Source organism: Zootoca vivipara, chromosome 9 (genome assembly GCF_963506605.1).
Source record: "Zootoca vivipara chromosome 9, rZooViv1.1, whole genome shotgun sequence".
Lineage (NCBI taxonomy): Eukaryota > Metazoa > Chordata > Lepidosauria > Squamata > Lacertidae > Zootoca > Zootoca vivipara.
The window spans coordinates 55248273-55266612 of NC_083284.1; the positions used below are offsets into that span (position 1 = coordinate 55248273).

Consider the following 18340-nt stretch of genomic DNA (forward strand, 5'->3'; position numbering starts at 1 on the left):
CAGGACCTCCTGTATGCAAAACTAGAAGAAATCATAATTTCCTCATAAAATGCAAAAACGTTTCTGATCAAGTTTGTTTCAGCCACAGACAATTGCACACTGACATGTATTTTGTGTATGCAACTTAGCACAGATTGAGACCAGCTTGCTAAAATAGATAGTACCTTAATAGTCCTGCTGAATGTTCCTGATGACCTCACCCATGTTTTCTTTGTGGAGCCTTCACCAAATCACACAGTCAGCCAGACCCATCTAATCCCAGAGTCAGTTCCAAGACTTCCATTGGGTTCAAAGGCAATTTCACTTGAAAAGAGAGTTCGGTGTTTGCCTTTTAGATATGAGCAGGTGGGCAGCTTGATTACCCAAGACTGTAAATTACACATGGCACATGGAGAAAAAGCTTGTTAGCTGTTGTCCTTGAGAGATTAGCCATTGATTTACAGCCATTCGCACTGCCAAACTTAAAAGAGAATGCAATGATAGTAATAATGTATTGCTTGTTTTGCTCTTCAAGAAACAAAATACAATATGAACATGGACCCAGTCTTATATCCCTTTTCATGTATAGCAAGAGAATTTCGTCATACATTTAGAACCTAGGTTTTAAATGATCAAGGATATTTATTTTACAAGAAAAATACGTCATATATTTATATAAAATGGAAATCCTGACATACTAAAAGCCCAGCAAACGATGATAACCATTTCCCCCCTCACTGTCAGTGGAGTAATGTGTATCCTGATCTTCTGCATATTTACCTTTGGAGTATGTTCATTGTATTAACTCCCCAGATATGTGTGTAGAGGATTGCAGCCTTGCTTGTTGCAAATGGTGAAGATCTTTGAAATCTGTGTATTCAGCACTGAACAGAGATGGGTCAAAGCGGAGCCTGTGTTTCTCTGGGGCTGTTTTCATAAGAAATTCCTGCAGCTTGAGGATAATGTTTTCAATGAGCCAAAGGAATTTGGAGAAGAGCATAACTAAATGGATGCTGTCTTTGGAATAGGCTAATCAAGACCAGGCTTTCATTCTTGCTCTCTTCCTCCCAATACTGATGCTTTTGAGAATTGCATCTAGCATTTACTACTCTATCCTCAAGATCTTGCTTCAAACGTTGAATGTAGGAGACTGAAATTTTGCAAGATCCACTTGGCATATTTTTTGAAGATATTGTGTCTGGTTTCAGTACTTGGAGAAAGAAATAGGGGGCAAAATTTGCAGCAAGGTTCGAAAATGTGCTTTTAAATACATCCAAGATTTAAGACTCCAGCCTCATGCACACGGGCAAGTCCCACCGAAGCCTGCAGAACTTCTGAGAAAATATGAAAGGGATTGTGCCATGTGCTGTTAACAGCATTTGTCATGGTTATCTTTTTTTAGTTCGCAATAAACAAAAATGTACTGGTATGTGCTAATCTGTCACCCCTGGTGAATTTAACATGGATTTGAATGTAGCAGTCCAAAATTGGTGCTTCCAGGACTATTTGTCATTTTTGACAGTACAGAATGATTAATGCCACCATTGCACATTTCCAAGGTGCTAATGCGCATTGCAGATGTAGCGTTGTCATTTCCTATCCCCTCACTAACTAATCATGCCTTGCCTTTGTTTCCTATTCTTCTTTCAGTTGATGATCATCATGGGTCCTTCCCAAAGAACAATCCTGATTGTGGGCTGCTTCTTGACAGGTAACAACAGTTGAAATTGTTTGTCAAGCTCAATATTCTTCAGCAGAGAGCTGATAGTTATGGTAAATCAAAATTATCTAAGCCTAGACCCAAAGACAAAAATAAACACAACCACTGAACTAATTGGAATCTGATATTTTTTTCTGGCCTGGGCTGGAGAGGTATCAGAAAGCTTGGCGAAAGGAGAGCCTAATAGCATGAGTTTGGTCTATACAGGAGACCAACAAAATTTCCACTTGCACAATGAAGCTCCTTCTCCTTCTCCTTCTCCTTCTCCTTCTCCTTCTCCTTCTCCTTCTCCTTCTCCTTCTCCTTCTCCTTCTCCTTCTCCTCCTCCCTCAGTGCACTTACAAATCTGTTCTGGGGGTTCCTCCAATCCTCTGGAGCAGAGTGGTCAGGGAGAGGAGAGGAAGGAGAAGTTCTGCTGCACAAGCAGAAGTCCTTGCATGAATGGGATGACTTCATTGGATATGCGTGTGGCTTCATAAAAAAGGATCGTACAGAAACCTTAAAATGAGTCAATCGTGCTTGAAATATGGTTTCTTCCTGGCCCCCAGCTGGGTTCCCCATCTCTGGTGTTTTGGTATTCTGAACTAAAGATGTAGCCTGCTGTACTAAAGTGTGTGCTCCATGTCCCGTAGAACTATGGTCCCCCCCCAATAGAAATGCCCATTGTTCAGAAATGAGCAGATGATCATTTCCTCCCAAATTTTAATGTGAAAATGTTATACTTCTATTTTCACAGGGCCATGGCTAGCCTCTTGTCAGTCTTTGCTTCCAACTATTCTGCCAAACAACGATGAAATGGTTGTGCAGCTGAATTCCCCCTTCACCCTGAAATGTTCGGGAGACAGTGAAGTCAGCTGGCAACATCCAATACCTGATGGCAACCATACCGTAGACCTCAAAAGCGAGGAGAACAACAGCGGCCTGTTTGTGACTGTGCTTGATGTGGCAAATGCTTCTGCTTCTCACACTGGATTGTACACTTGCTACTATAATCATTCTCAAGAGGAAGATGGTGAGGTGGAGGGGAAGGACATCTATGTCTTTGTGCCAGGTGAGTTGATTCATTGTATTCTATGATAGTGAAACCTCTTTGACAGAGAAGGTTGTGGAGCAACTGAACATTACGATGCTGGTCCTTTCTATAGATCAAAGCACATCATTTTAGAAGCTGCATATAAATCCATTTCAGAGCCATTCCAATGTTTAGATTTTCAAACCTGACCTGGCCACAGGTCACAATCAAAGAGCGTGCCGCACTAACCAAATGGGGATGAATTTTGTGGGATTAGTCCAAACTTGACTTGTTCCAATGGAAAGTTGCAAATTCCTGTGTGTACTGCAAAAGGAACCGAACAATGCTGTTTGCAGTTCCCAGAATCTGCTGGGCTTTATTTGTACCCAACAGAATACCCAACAGTCCTCTATGGCTGTGCATGACGTGTGGAGGTGAATAATGGACAAATGATCTTCCATGAAAGCTTGATGATATTAGAATACAGTGGTACCTCGCAAGACGAATGCCCTGCAAGACGAATTTTTTGCAAGATGAATGCGTCTTGCGATCTGATGGTGACTCGCAAGACGAATTCATTTTGTGAAAAATTCATCTTGTGAATCGCGGTTTCCCATAGGAATGCATTGAAACTTAATTAATGTGTTCCTATGGGCAAAGAAAGAAATTCCAATGCATTCCTATGGGAAACCGCGATTTGCAAGACGAATTTTTCGCAAAATGAATTGACTCGCGGAACGAATTAAATTTGTCTTGCGAGGCACCACTGCACTACTAACATTCTCATCCATTGAGGAGCCTTTGATAAAGTTTCCTAGGAACCCCAGGATTTTCTGGACCACAGTGCAAAAACATTCCCTTAGATAGCTTTAGAAGCAGAGAATGCATCTTGAATCTTTTCAAAACTATTTGGGGTATGCGCTTGAAAATGTTTAATTTAGTTTCACTCTCTGAAGGCCACGGTTTAGTTTCACTTTCATTTCATTTACACTCGTCTCATTGCACATTGGTTATTCTCAGTTATAATTTCACCTTCGTGTTTACATTGATTTCAACCAAGATGCATCCTCTATTCTGCTACCTTTGACATTGGTGCATTCGATCCAAATGGCAGAACATTCACAGGCATTCTGCTATGCCTCTGCCTACAGCATCATACCTGCTGGATTTGTTACAGATTGGCCAAAGGGGATCCCATTTTATAGGCAATAGAGAGATCCAACTGCTTTTCTCTTGTTTCCCCTCCCCCCATGCAAATATCATGACAGTTGTGGGCATTCTGTCCCCCAAGCCATCAGACAGAGGACAGTTTGGAAAGGGGGTTCTGGTTGATCATTGGAGACTTCTCATAAAATACGGAACTAATGTTTCTAAGCTCCAGGTTGGAGAGTTGCCATGTCTTTTCAGTTCCACAGTTTTCTCCCTCCTCTTGTTCTTTGTATCGTTTCAGGAATGTTTTCATTTTCAATGCAATACAATGCCTTCTCGATGAAACTAACATGTGAAACTTTTATATATATATATAAACACATACATACAGTGGTACCTCTACTTACGAATGGAGCTCCGTCCGCCATCTTGGATGCTGTTTAGATTGGATTTTTTTCTACTTACGAATTTTTAGATAGGGTTGCTTCGACTTATGATTTTTTTCTCCCAATGCATTCCTATGGGATTCGACTTACATTTTTTTTCGACTTACGAATGTGCGTTCGTAACACATTAAATTCGTAAGTAGAGGTACCACTGTAATAATAATAATAATTTATTATTTATACCCCGCCTATCTGGGTGGGCTTCCCCTGCCACTCTGGGCGGCTTCCAACAAACATTAAAATACAACAAATATCACAGATTAAAAACTTCCCTAAACAGGGCTGCCTTTAGGTATTTTCTAAATGTCAGGTAGTTGTTTATCTCTCTGACCTCTGATGGGAGGGTGTTCCACAGGGTGGGTGCCACTACCGAGAAGGCCCTCTGCCTGGTTCCCTGTAGCTTTGCTTCTCTCAACGAGGGAACCGCCAGAAGGCCCTCGGTGCTGGACCTCAGTGTCCGGGCAGAACGATGGGGTGGAGATGCTCCTTCAGGTATACTGGACCGAGGCCGTACTCTTGTTAGATTTCTCACATTTAAGTTTTTGCATTGAAAAGTAATGTGGGGTAATTAGTCTCACATTACTTTCTGAAACTAAGGCACACCCCAACTATCTATATAAACAGGGGACTTAGTAGTAGTTTGAGAACCACAAAGCATATGCATTCCAAAGTTTGTCTTCCATGAGCAGAACAACCAATGAATGGATTACGATTGATTGGCCTGACAGACAGGGATACCCAGGGCTTCATCCTGTCGAGTTTAGGGCAGCCTTCTTGCCTTTACAAAACCAACCAGCAAATACATGCTGCAGTTTTGCCATTGTTTAGTGGGGTAGTTACAGCGGGAATGATTGTGGCATTTCTCCTTGCCCAGAGAAGTGATTACTGCTTGACTGAGATTTTCCCCATAGACTTAAAAAACAAGCTGCCAATGTTGCAGATCTTAAACTTCTTCTTTCTTTATTATTCAAATTGAAAAGTCTCTTTCCATCACGAACAGTATATTTTTCAAGGTACCCATATATTCCCTCCCCCCACCTAAGAATTTTTGAAAGCACAGGTGGAAGCCATTTTCTTTATTAGAAGCAGAAAGCATTTAAAGTCAGTGCGCTGGATCAATCCCAAGGCAATTGCAGGGGGGGGGGGAAGCTATGAGAATCCCATTTGTGGGGGGGAAGCAAATGCATTGCTTTTGTGGAATGCAAGTTTATGTGCTGCTAGGTTTGAATGATTACTAGAAGGTCTCACAGTGCACATTACAAATTCCTTTGTTGGCTGGGTTCGGACTTCTATATAGTCAATTGCCTGCCCCTCCCCCCCCAAAAGCTTGATACAAGACATCCCAGGCTTGTAGTACAATTTTCTTTATTTTTACAAGTTAGATTTCAATAAGAACTGGATTTCCAAGCATAATACTGTATTATGGTAAAATGTGAAACACTGGGAGATGTGGTTTCTTTCTCTTTAGGCTAAAGGGTGGTGTCAGAGGGTTGTCGTGGCTACTCTAGAGTAACTCCGCTTGAGTCCAATTGCATTCTTCATTCTGATTTTTTTTTTACCATGTGTTATTTCTGAGAATAGTATACAGCTATCCAGAGAGGTGTTGAGCTGAAAGTTCTCCTGTGGGAACTTTCAGCTTGTATTTCAAGGCTTCGGTGTGTGTGTGTGTGTGATAGGGCAGCCGAAAGCCCTCTTTCCAATTTGAGAGAAGGGAAAATTCAAAGGTGAAACTCATCACTGCCACCCAGAGTTCCTCCTTGCTCCTACCATTTTCTTTCCCCCAAAGTCCCCAAGAGTGACACTATAAAGGCCAAGTTTGCACATCATACTAAACAATGGTCGGTTGCAGCCTTTGTTTTGGACTCCAGACATTTCAGACTACATTCCCCATCATCCAGTGCCTTGATTATGGTTGTAATGTGATTGGTTTTTGTTTTGTTTTTGGGAGAAAGGTTGGGATTGGAATTTAAATAATCGCCCTGAACGCTGGCAATGGCAGCTGGGGCTGAAGGAAGTTGTAGTCCAAAACATCTGGAAAGCACCAGTTTGGAGAAGACTGGTTTAGCATTATGAGAACAAGCACAATGTGCCTGAGCAAAGCATCAGACTCTCACACTCCCCTCTCCATCTAAGATTACCTTCACTTCCAAAGAATATTGGCTTAGTGATACATACGGACTAGGGATCTAGCTTTGAAACAAACTCTGGGTAGTTTAACAAGCCTGCTTTATGACTCATGGCTTGAGTTCATTGTGGTTCATTGTGACCAGTATTTTGCTCAGCCTTAATACAGGGCACTACAGCTCCACCCTCTGGCCGCTGCAAATCTTATTCAGCAATTCTCTGGCTTTTGAAGTATTTTCCAACTACTTTCAACCGTGCCTCAAATATAAAAAGAAACCCATTAAAAGTCATTGGCTGGCTGTTATGGAAAACAAGATGCTGAACTAGATAGACTTTGATCTGATCTAGAAAAACAGTTCCTAATGGCTTCAAGTTCCTTCCTTACAGCTGCTTGCCTCTGTCCGTGACTGAAATAAACTGTATTATTCAAATAGGAAAATGTTTTGCAAAATAAACACTCTGCGAAAGAAAGAAAGAAAGAAAGAAAGAAAGAAAGAAAGAAAGAAAGAAAGAAAGAAAGAAAGAAAGAAAGAGAAAGGAAGGAAGGAAGGAAGGAAGGAAGGAAGGAAGGAAGGAAGGAAGGAAGGAAACTTTGCATATTAGCAATCAAAAGAGCTAGAAACCTGCTTGTGGACAGGGTCGGCTCTAGGTAGACCCCCGGTGGCGCAGTGTGCCAGGGCGCCGGGCTGGTAGGTGGGGTGCCGCGTGGCAAAGCCGCGCGGAAACCATGCTGCGCCCTGCGAGGGTGGGGGCGCCGGAGCGATCTTCGCCCCTCAGCGCCAGGGTGCGCGACCTGCTCGAGACTGCCCTGCTTGTGGAAAAGAAAATAAGAATAAAAATAAAGCTGTGATCTGAGATTCTTTGGAATCTAAATTCAGTAACCTCTACCACATCTCCAGTGTTTCTCTGGAATTGCAGCATGCACGCACATGCACACACACACAAACAGGCGTGCGCGCACACAAACGCAGACACTTTATAATCTGGAACTGAAAACCTGGGCTGAATTTGGACATGTTTAGCAAATAAATACATCCTTTTCCCAATCCTTTCCTGACCCGAAGGAAGGTTTGCACTGTCATGTTATAATGTGATTGCTTTTGCCCTCTTAACAACTGTTCTGTATGGTTGCAGAGGTCCCATTCCTGCTGAGCCATTGATGATGTGCATTTTAAAGATTGTATCAGTTTCCATGAACATGATAATGACGATTTACGAGACCACCTTAGATTGTTTCTGGTGTTGTTGTTTAAGCTGGCATATTTATAGGAGCTATCACTTGAATTTTAAAGCGACACTTCATCATGTAATGCGTGCCATTTCAACCACATTCTGAAGATGACTGAATGACCGTAGCTCGGTAGCACAACATCTCCTTTGCATATAGGAGGGAGGGACGGGAAGGCTGCCTCTCTGAAATCCTGGAGAGACACCACCAGCCTGTGTAGACAGTGTGTAGCTAGATGGCCTGATTCCAGCAGAGCATGAGACTCAGGGTTGTGGGTTCAAGCCCCATGTTGGGCAAAAGATTCCTTCATTGTAGGTGGTTGGACTAGCTGACCCTTGTGCTCTCTTCCAGCTCTACAATTCTATGGTTCTAGCTTCCTATGTCCCTATGTCAGCAGCTTGCCAGTGTAAGGGAGGGTTTTAACGGAGATCTGTGGGAGCTGCTAAGCTCCACACACACAAGATACAGGACTGAGTCACCAGATATTAAAGTCACTTACTCCTCCAGCCTGGTTGATGGTTCAACATATCTCCCACTTCACAGATCCAGCTGTTCCCTTTGTTCCGACATTCCCAGAAGAGGAGTTCATTGTCATCACCGAAGAAGAAGAGTCCTCCACCATCCCTTGCCGGACAAGTGACCCCAACGCCCAAGTAACTTTGATGACCAGTGAAGGGAAAATTGTGTATGCCTTTTATGACAACAGGCAGGGCTTCATTGGAAACTTCTCCGCAGGCTCCTATCTGTGCAAGACGACTGTTAAGGGAGTAGAATTCCTGTCCGGTGAATTTGTCATCTATATTTACAAAGGTATTTCTTTTCACCTTTTCTCTATGTGAAGGACAAATGAGTTTTTCACTCACGCCCTTGAAGCATGAGTGAAAAACTCATTTGTCCTTTCCATAGATCGCTGCAATGCATTATATGTGGGGCTGCCTCTAAAGATGTGGAATGTAATCCACTGAGAGCAGTCAAACACAACATTCCTTGTTTTCCTAGAGAAGACATGCGGGGGTATGTTTGATCCAGCCAGTCGAAAACTTCCTGTTTCCTCCTGGCTGGAACATCCTTCCTTTGCATGGCCTTACCTGTCCAGGTAACAAAAGGACAAGGCATGCTGCCACACACTCTCTTTTCACTTCCTCCTCCTTAGCTAGAAATGCATTGCTAGCTTCTCAGCTAGCAGAGGCATTGGGATCAAGTCTCCCATATGGGGTAGATCCACAGGTATATATTTGTAACTAAGTCTGCCTTCAGGGATCCAACTGTGAACTGATGTGAGTAAACAACTTTTATTGACTTTAAATAAGATTGTCATGTGTTTATTCTTTTAAGAGGGATAAAAGGGAACTTACCAGGAACATACAATTCAATACTGAATGGTATGATAGTGAGAGGCTTACACAAGCCTGCAACCAGCTATCTCCTGTGCGTTTAAAAGGGGAATGTTAAACTCTGCTAAGTTATAGAACTTGCTAACGCAAGTTAGAAAGGATATTAATAAACAATAAATCCTCTCCTGCCTCCCTGAACATTCCCACAAAAGATAGTTCAGAAACTTCAGCTTTTGCAGAATTCAGGGGCCAGGTTGCTCCCTGGGACAAGATGGTTTGGGCACACAAGGGCAATCCTACCTGGAGTGCACCAGCTGCCAATTAGTTTCTGGACCCAATGCAAAGTGCTATTTTTGACCTATAAAGCCTTAAACAGCTCAGGACCACAATACCTCAAAGACTGCCTCTCCCCATATGAACTGAGCTGAACCCCACCACACCCCTTGGTCTCTGAGCTGCTCCCCACCCCCTGCCCCAAGAGAGGTGTCTCCTCATGCTGCCCCACAGGGGCCTGGAAAGATGATGCGCCCAGACTTAGCAGTCTGACGGAGACTGGCCAAAGGTGAATGTGAGGCCAGCAAATCACTCACCTTGGGAGGCAGCAGCGACAGCAGCGGGCACTGCTGGGCCTGCATGGTGGAAAGGCTCTCCTTCAGTGCTGGGCACTCAGCTCCCAGGCAGGCATTTCACACAGCAAGCACAAGAAAGGCCAGCCCAGCGCCTGCCTGCCTGCCCGGCCTCCCGCTTGTCTGTCCATTCCCAACAGCAAAGGCTGGTGACTGGCTACCTCAGTTCCTGGCAACCAGCACCCCCGGCCAACCCCAGAGGCACCATTTGCCTGGGGAGCTTGTAGCCAGGGCTGCTGCAACAAGCAGCCACACAAGTCTTTGGAAGGCAGAGATGCGAGAGGGCATTGGAGGAGGAAGGGAAGGAAAAAGGGACAGAGGGCAGTCGCAGCACCCCTTGGATGATAATTCAAGGCACCCCAGGATGCCACGGCACACTGGTTGAAAACCACTGCCTTACATTGTGCAACACCTGACAAGAATCATGTCAATTGTTGAATGCTGGTTTCTGAAAGCACCGTGGTTTATTTTAATGGACTTATCCCTGTGCCTTAGTGCAAAGGTCCCCCTCAACAGTTACTGAGAGCAAATTGTTCAAAAGAACCTCTGTGATGTGCAAAACATTTCTTAAATGTGCTAATTCTCTTTTTCCTCTTCCAGCTACATCACATCTTCATGTTGAGATCGAATCCCCCAAGACTGTGTATAAGACAGGAGAAACCATTGTTGTAACGTGTGTGGTCTTGGATAATGAAGTCGTGAACTTACAGTGGAATTATCCAGGGAAAGTGGTAAATATCTCTCCCCCCCCCCCCCCATGCTTGTTGTTGAATAAGTGACCGAAGAAGACTGTGGGTGGGGTTTTAGGGGGATTTTTTTGGGTAAAAAATAAAAATAACATATAGAATAAAGACAGATGAGAGAGCATTTTTCTTGTTGCATTAGCTGGGTATCATGAACCAAGACTTTATTGTTAGTAAACCTGCAGAACTTTACAAGATGTTAAGAGGAGATGACTAACATATGAGGTTGACAGGAAGTGGGACAGTGGTTGTAGAGTAATAGCACTCCCCTCGAACCTGGAAAACATAATAGAACAAAAAATGGAGTGTTTCTGGAGCTGCCCACATGTTACACTTCTGTAGATGTGAGAATATGACTCTCTACAAATGACTTCAAGTTGTAATCAGATGGGCTGATTCTTCTCTGAAGCACAGCACACCAGAGTTAACTGGGAGCTACGGTAGTGCAGCGGAGGATCTTAAAGTGCTGGATTAGGATTAATCCTGCTTCAGAAAGTTATTGCAGAGATAAAAAGGAAGAGTGGAAGAGTGGATAATTAATCATAATGGGCTGGAGCCTGACGATGGTCATCACACTTAGGTCCCATTGATATCGATGTGAACAGTTAGTCATGACTACCTTAAGTCCCATTTATTTTGATGGGAACCAAGAGTGACCTACATCATTTGGATCCAATTTAGTGTTTATCATAGCTACCTCAGCAGAAAGACGAGAAAAGAATAAATCTCATAAATTGTCATATTGGGCCAAAGTAAACTGAGGATAGATCCCATGCATAGATTTATGATAGTGTATTCCTAGTCCCATTCATTCTGATTCTGCTGCTAATATTTTCTTTTCTCCATGTCCATAATGTGCCATGTGATTGAGTAGATAAATGAGCAATACCATAAATAAGATTTCCCACTGCTTTTGATTTTTTCACCACCTTTGAGGAAGGCTGGGCTGTAGTGTGATCTATTAGATCAAAGAATCCTTCCTTTGACAATTGGCTAAATCACAGAAACTGTGCATATAAGCTGTCATTAGTATATCCTTGGCTAGAGGATGAATTTCACTGGCAAGCAAGGTACTGTGTGCATGATTATTCCCAATCTGCAAAGAAGAGGTGTATATGCCTCCTGTGATACAGATATGAAGCCATCACCAAAAGTGCCCTGTCTACTAGTGAAGAAGTCTTTGACTCTTTGTCCATTTGACCTTGAGATGAAGATGGGATCAACTATAGGGCTTTCTCTGAGGGTCCCTTAATGGATCTTAAGGGTGCCAAGTTGTTTTCTGTGGCCATGTTGTTTGACCAAGTTTTTCGATCCTTTAACTATGCAGAAGAACAAAGGTACAATTTCACTTGAGGACATCAAAATTCCAGCCCAGAAGCTGGTTTACAACCTGACCATTCCAGATGCTTCAGTGAAGGACAGTGGAGATTATGAATGTGCTGCTCTTCATGTGACCAAAGATTTTAAGAAAACGAAAAGAGTCGTGATCACAGTTCATGGTACAGTCTGTTTCTAGTTTCCTTTGTTGTTCTCAATTGAGCATGCCGACTGTCATTGAGAGATACTCATGGAAACCTTTGTCCTCCTACAGATAAAGGGTTCATTCATCTGGAACCTCATTTTAACCCCATGGAAGCTGTCAATCTTCATGAAGTTAAAAAATTTATAGTTGATGTGCATGCATACCCAGAGCCAAAAATGTTTTGGCTGAAGGACAATGTGACTCTGATGGAGAATCTCACGGAGATTGTCACTAAGTCCAAGCAGATCCAGGAGACGAGGTAAAGAAAATGCTTGCCAAGGAATTTGTAGGTTTTAGTTGTCCAGTTCTCCATTTGCAAACCAGAGTATCTCCTTGGAAATAGGTTGATCTCTCCTCTAGAGAATCTGCAGCCTGTTCTGTATCTCTATGAAAATTCCACTTGGCAGATTCTTGGTTCTCCAATTCCTCTACTATTCCTATCTCTGCGCATTTTTCAAACCTTTATTTGGCTTCATACAGGTTTTAAGAAGTATTGCTTGTTTTTTCTTCTGGTTTATTATAAGATGTGCAGGATGATTCTATGCAGGTTTACTCAGACATACCGATATCTTCAGGTGACTTCACTAGGGTTTACTCCTAGGGTTGCATGCTTACAGTTTGTTGTGTCCTTGTCTACTCAAAAGCCAAGTCTCCTTGGGTTGTGTCCAACAGTGTCACTCAGCTGACAGTATGGGTGAGTGTATCCTCATATCTGCTCTGGAGACTCTCCCACCCCTCCAAGGGACTGCATGGGGAGGGGGAAATTGCTTATCTTCCTATTCCATTGTCAGAATCCTTACTGTCAGCTTTTGCAACTCTGTTGGATACAACCCACTTAGTGCACTGGGCTTACTCTCAGGTAGGTATAATAAAATAAGGCTACAATTCCATGCATAGAACCAGGCTGTTAGAGAATTAGGGTGTGACTCAGAGAAATTTGAAGATTACCATGTAAAGTGTAGCATACATTTTTTCTCTCCCATAGTACATTTCTCTTTATCTACTTAAGTTTTACTGAAATAAAATATATTCTTTAACATGGTAGATTGCCTTACATTAAACATTGGTTTAAAGCATTTATCTCATTCTGAAAGAGATAATATTTCATACATTTTTTCCAGTCCTCCCTCCAAAAAGCCTGCAGAAGAAAATGGAAAAAATTCATTTCTCCTGTTAAATTTTACTATACCCCTCACAAGGCCTTCACTTCACTAATCAGATCACCTCATAAATGTAAAATATTCTGGTTTTTGTATTGTTTATTTGTTGCTTCAGGGTATATTACACACACACACACACACACACACACACACACACACACACACACACACACCTACTCAGGCAAACAAAAAGGGGGCAGAACTATCCTTTCATTGATAATGTGTGAAATTAACACAGGCAAAATTAAGTCTGATCCGTTTGTCCTTACCATATATTGAGTCTGTCTTTTACACACAGAGAGATTGATTTCCAACTAAGCTATCAGTTTGTTTTGCTTATATTTGTAGTGTTCCTCTTGTGGGAAATGATCACAATGTCCTCTTCCAATAGGTACCAGAGTGTATTAAAATTAATTCGTGCCAAGGAAGAAGACAGTGGATATTATACTTTTGTAGCACAGAATGAGGATGAAACTCAAAGATATATTTTCTCCCTGCTCATACAAGGTAAACCTGTAAAATGGGTAAGATCAGTATAAAACTAGAGGAGTTAGGTAGATGTGGAAGTGACACTACAGAGACTGGTGACAGTTGAACATGTCATGATCCATAGGCCAACAAGCAAATATGAACTACTGAGGGTTTAGTAGAAAGTTTAGAATGCTAGAAAAACTAAACTTGGAAATGGGGCTGAGGGGAATCCAGGAATCAGCTGTGAAGCTTGCTGGGTAACTGGGCTAGTCATTTCTCAGCCTAATCTTCCTCATGATGTTGTTGTTGTGATGATAAAATGGCAGGAGGAACATGTGTGCGCTGCAGATGAGGAGGAATTTGAACAGTGCTTTTCCAGCTGTTTAACCACGTTGGCTTTCAGGGAGATTTAGGTAGCCTAAGGCCTGGTGTACACAGACGAAAACAGATGAAGGATAAGATTGTTCCTAGCTTGAACCACTCAGACTTGCAGGTGGTAGTGCAAGTTGAGACACACACACACACACACACACACACACACACACGGAAAATAATCACCGCACACAGAAATCAAGCAGGGGGGGGGAGGCAAAACTGCAGTTATTCTCCCTGCCATGCATGGGGGGGGGAATTCAGTCATGTGATTCCCACCCATCAATCTGAAATGATGCAGCCCAGGAACAGTTTGCCCAGCTCATTTGCTGTTTGTGTAGGTCACATTTGGGAACCTGTGGCTATCTACTATGTTCATTGGTCAATGGTCAGGGATGATGGGTGCTGTAGTGACTGGAGAGTCACAGTTTCCCAAGTCCTGGTGTAGACCAAGCCTAAATGTGCAGGACTGCAGCCTAGATGGCTAGAACCAGGTTACTTCTTTCATGCGACCCCAGCCATATTATAGACCCCTGGCACAAATAACTATTTGTACATTGGGTTCTTGCTCCTAGAAGTAAAGTTCTCTTGCCAGTAGTGTATCTAGCATTTGCAAGAAATAGCATATGGTACGAACAATACATCTGAAAATAGGAATGAATAATAAGGCAAATTATCTAGGAACAAACTCGCTTGCTTGCCGCTGCCCATGGAAGATACTTCAGAGATTAATTCAGCCCCAGATGCTGACAAACTTAAACATCTGCTGTGCCTGGCTGAGAGTCAGAAATGGTCCCTTCCACATGGATTTGATTTGGAGAGAGGAAGGGGTACATAAAAGGGATGAGGAATCGCAGCACAAAATGTGCATTTATAAGTGTAGAACTTATTGTGGTGACCGTTGCTCAAAGATGTTTTGAAAGAAGAGTTTTGGAAAGAATTCATACAGATGTCTACTCCACCCACCCCCATCTATCAACCACTTATCCTAATTTATGTACCGTACTTGCGTGTAACTTTTCTCCTAAGCTGTTTACATATGGTTCCCAAACAGGCCCTTATCCAGACCTGCTTAGCTGCAGCAGCAGAATGGCTGTCACGTCACCTGCCTTTAAACCATTCGCTCATAGCTGGGACAGTAGCTCTGTGTTAGAGAACATGCTTTGCTTGCAAAAGGTCTCGAGGACAATCCCTGACACCCACGCATAAAAGGATCAGGTAGCAGGTGACGTCTAAGACCTCTGCCTGGAACTTTGGAGAGCCACTAAAAGTCAGAGTGGACAATACTGAGCTAGATGGATACTCAATCTGACCCAACATATAGGAAGGCCATGTCTCCTAATTTACAGAGGACAGTCCTCTATTGGAAGGGCTTCCAAGAACCATAAGAAGGGAGAGTAGGGACCTTGGTGTTGCCTGTCAGTAGCATGTGGACAGTAGACTGAGCAGGCACACCAGTTCCTTGGTTACTGTCTTCCCCACTATGGTGAAGACACAGTGTCTTTTTTTAGTTAATTATTTCTAAATTTGCATGCATTGATACATATAAATCAGCAGTTCCATATTGTATCCAAAACACGTGGTGGGCACCAGGTTCGCAAGAGCTAAATGAACTAAGTAACAGTCAAAGCAGGACTTAAATTAGTCAATCGATCAACTCAAGCTTCAATTGATTAATCAGTGAGAGTCAACTTACTAAGTGCAGGCCATTTGGGTTTGTGGGATGACGAACTAAGGGCATGCTACTGTTGGGCTTTTAAAGGCTGTTTGGGTTGTGATATGTTGCTGTAACAGAATGAAAAATTATCTTGGAAATAATCTTGGATATTATCAACTAAAAATGCTTCAGCCCATTGACATCCTTAACTCAAAGATGAGTTCTGAAATGAGCAACTGAAGAGTTCATTCTTCTCTTGACCGTGCACCCCCGGCTAGCTGTGTAGCTGCCTTGTTGTGCCTGGATTCCTTTATTCCATGTCTTAGTATGTTGTTCTCAAAGTACTGCCATATGTTATTCTCTTGAAGCCAGGACCCTGCTAAGGCCCTACAGGATATGAGTCCCGATTAAAGCCAGTGAACTAGTAATTCCCACTGAAGACTAACCTTCCGTCTGATCCTATGCATGTTTATTCACTTTAGTTAATTGGGACTTTCCTCAAGAAAGTGTGCAAGGTTTTGCAGTAGAACGAGCCAATACTATGCATCTTTACTCAGAAATAAGTCATACTGAATTCAGTGGAACTTACTCCAAGGAAAGTGTTCTTAGGATTGCAGCTAACAGCCTAATCTTACCTATGTTTAGTAAAAAGTAAGCCCCACTGAGTTAGATGGTGCTTGCTTCCAGTAAGTAAGTACAGATAATCTAGATACAGGAGAGGATCATGTGTTAGTGAAAACAAGTGAAGAATTCCAGAAATTCAGAATCTAGATTTCCCCAAGGAATGACTGAGTTTGCCAGGCAGATGGGAGTTCAAAACTATGCTTCTGCTACTTCTTTTCAATAAACAAAATTTCTTCAGCACCGTAAGGATCTGACATGCTCTTCCCAAATTATCCCTTTTCAGTTCCAGCTTTAATTCGAGATCTGGTGGATAGTCATCACGACTCTGCGGGGCAAACAGTGACATGCTTGGCAGAAGGGACACCACTCCCTGATGTGGAATGGCTGGTTTGCAAGGACATTAAAAAGTAAGGAAAGTTGATTCTGACCGTCTTAGAATATCATCAGTGTATTTATAAATGGATAACATGATTATAGATCGATAAGCTTATCAATTCTTTATAATACATAGGGACTTGCGTTTTTTGAGATGGAGGGAATATTATTTCAGGTAATAATAAACCACTGCAAGTTACTGTATATTGCTGTTGTAACATGGTCTTTCTTTCTTTCTTTTTTAAAAATAGTTTTTATTAAAGATTTTCTTGTGCTACAAAACAGACAAATAAATGGGGGAAAGTACATCTGTCACCTCCGCTTTCAATTCATAGAGTCTTTTTCACAGTTAGTTTACATGTAGTGAGAGACACTTTTGTCATAGACATCTTGCGGTGGAAGGAAATGAGGGGAGAGGGGGAGAGAGACGGGGTGTTGTTCTTCCATTCTGTTTCAAAGTGTTAGTGTTGCATGGGTATGTCCGTGGGGGGGGGGGGGGAGAGAGAGAGATTGCAAGAGGTTAGGGGGCCAAGAGCTTGGTTGGTTGTATCCAGTTGACATTTCTAAGGCAATACAAGGGGTTGCCAAAATTTTGGACTTCATTTCACCACATCCCTGATAATTGATCATGCTGGCTAGGGCTGATGTGAGCTTGAGTCCAAAACAGCACACTGGCTACCCACTGATGTATGTATATAAAATTGTTTGTTCATTGAGCAATTCTCAATAAAAGGGAAGTGTTTGGCAATCCTCATTCATATCTATACTTCTCTTCAGGTGCAGTAATGACACCTCGTGGACCCTCCTGACAAACAATATCTCTGATATTACCATGGAGACTCACCTTGATCAGAAAAACAGGGTAGAAAGCCAGGTGACCTTTCAGAAGGTGGAAGAAACACTGGCTGTTCGGTGTATGGCGAGGAATGACCTTGGCACTGTGGCACGGGAACTGAAGCTTGTGGCTCCCAGTGAGTAAACATTGTGTATGGTTGGCACAGCTGCTTTTGGCTCCATCTCCTTAAAAGGGACCCGAGGAGCCATGAAACAATTTATGCTGTGTGGATGTGATCTCAAACCTTTTAACATGGTGGTGCCCTCAGGGCAGCACTTTAGGCCAGAAGTCCAGGGCTCCACTCTGCAATGAGCAGGAAGGTCCTCAAATGCAGTGAAGACAGCTTCACACATTTTAAAGTAAGTGAATGGATACACATTGCCATCTAAAGGACCACATGATAGGACGATTAAGTCCACAGTGTAAAATTACCTAGCTGCACCACTGTTTTAACAACCAGATAATATTGAAAACCACAGCCGTGAATGATTTACTGCTTCTTTTGCTTCTAATCTATATTCTGATGGCTTGGGCAAGATATGCAACATTGTTTGTCTGGTGTGTGTGGAACTGTTTAGAAATATTTTCCATGTTGCCATACCTGAGATCACAGAAACAATTCCCCTTAGTTATTTGCATTTTTGCACTCAAGGGCCTCCCAGCGACTGGCACGGTAAAAATAAAATAAAAGGGCATCAAAATCAGGTAAAAGCGGCAATGAAGAAAAAACTAAAATACTCATATTTAAAAGGAAGAAGTCCTACCCATTTAAAGAACATGCCTATTCAGTATATATAAGTATAATGGTATGTATATTAATGTCCTGAGTGGGGGCTAACCTGTATTTGCTTAAATAATTCTTAGAATATTGAAAACAGGAGTTGATGGAGAGTTGTGTGAAATATTGAGCCTTCTCTTCTCCGTCACACTTATGCCCCCCTCCAACTTAACTATAGCTGAACC

At 42.5% G+C, this 18340-nt stretch overlaps 1 protein-coding gene across 5 annotated transcripts in view; it reads left to right on the forward strand.

The window, feature by feature from the left end:
- Positions 1-18340, forward strand: part of PDGFRA (platelet derived growth factor receptor alpha) — a 55627-nt gene that overhangs the window by 14352 nt on the left and 22935 nt on the right. For all 5 annotated transcript variants that reach the window (XM_060278788.1, XM_060278787.1, XM_060278790.1 and 2 more), the window contains exons 2-10: positions 1630-1690; positions 2436-2750; positions 8202-8468; positions 10219-10349; positions 11689-11860; positions 11953-12142; positions 13435-13550; positions 16451-16574; positions 17320-17513. In XM_060278788.1, the coding sequence (XP_060134771.1) occupies positions 1633-1690; positions 2436-2750; positions 8202-8468; positions 10219-10349; positions 11689-11860; positions 11953-12142; positions 13435-13550; positions 16451-16574; positions 17320-17513 (1567 nt within the window). In that variant the 5' untranslated portion in view covers positions 1630-1632. The remainder of the gene's footprint in view (positions 1-1629; positions 1691-2435; positions 2751-8201; positions 8469-10218; positions 10350-11688; positions 11861-11952; positions 12143-13434; positions 13551-16450; positions 16575-17319; positions 17514-18340) is intronic.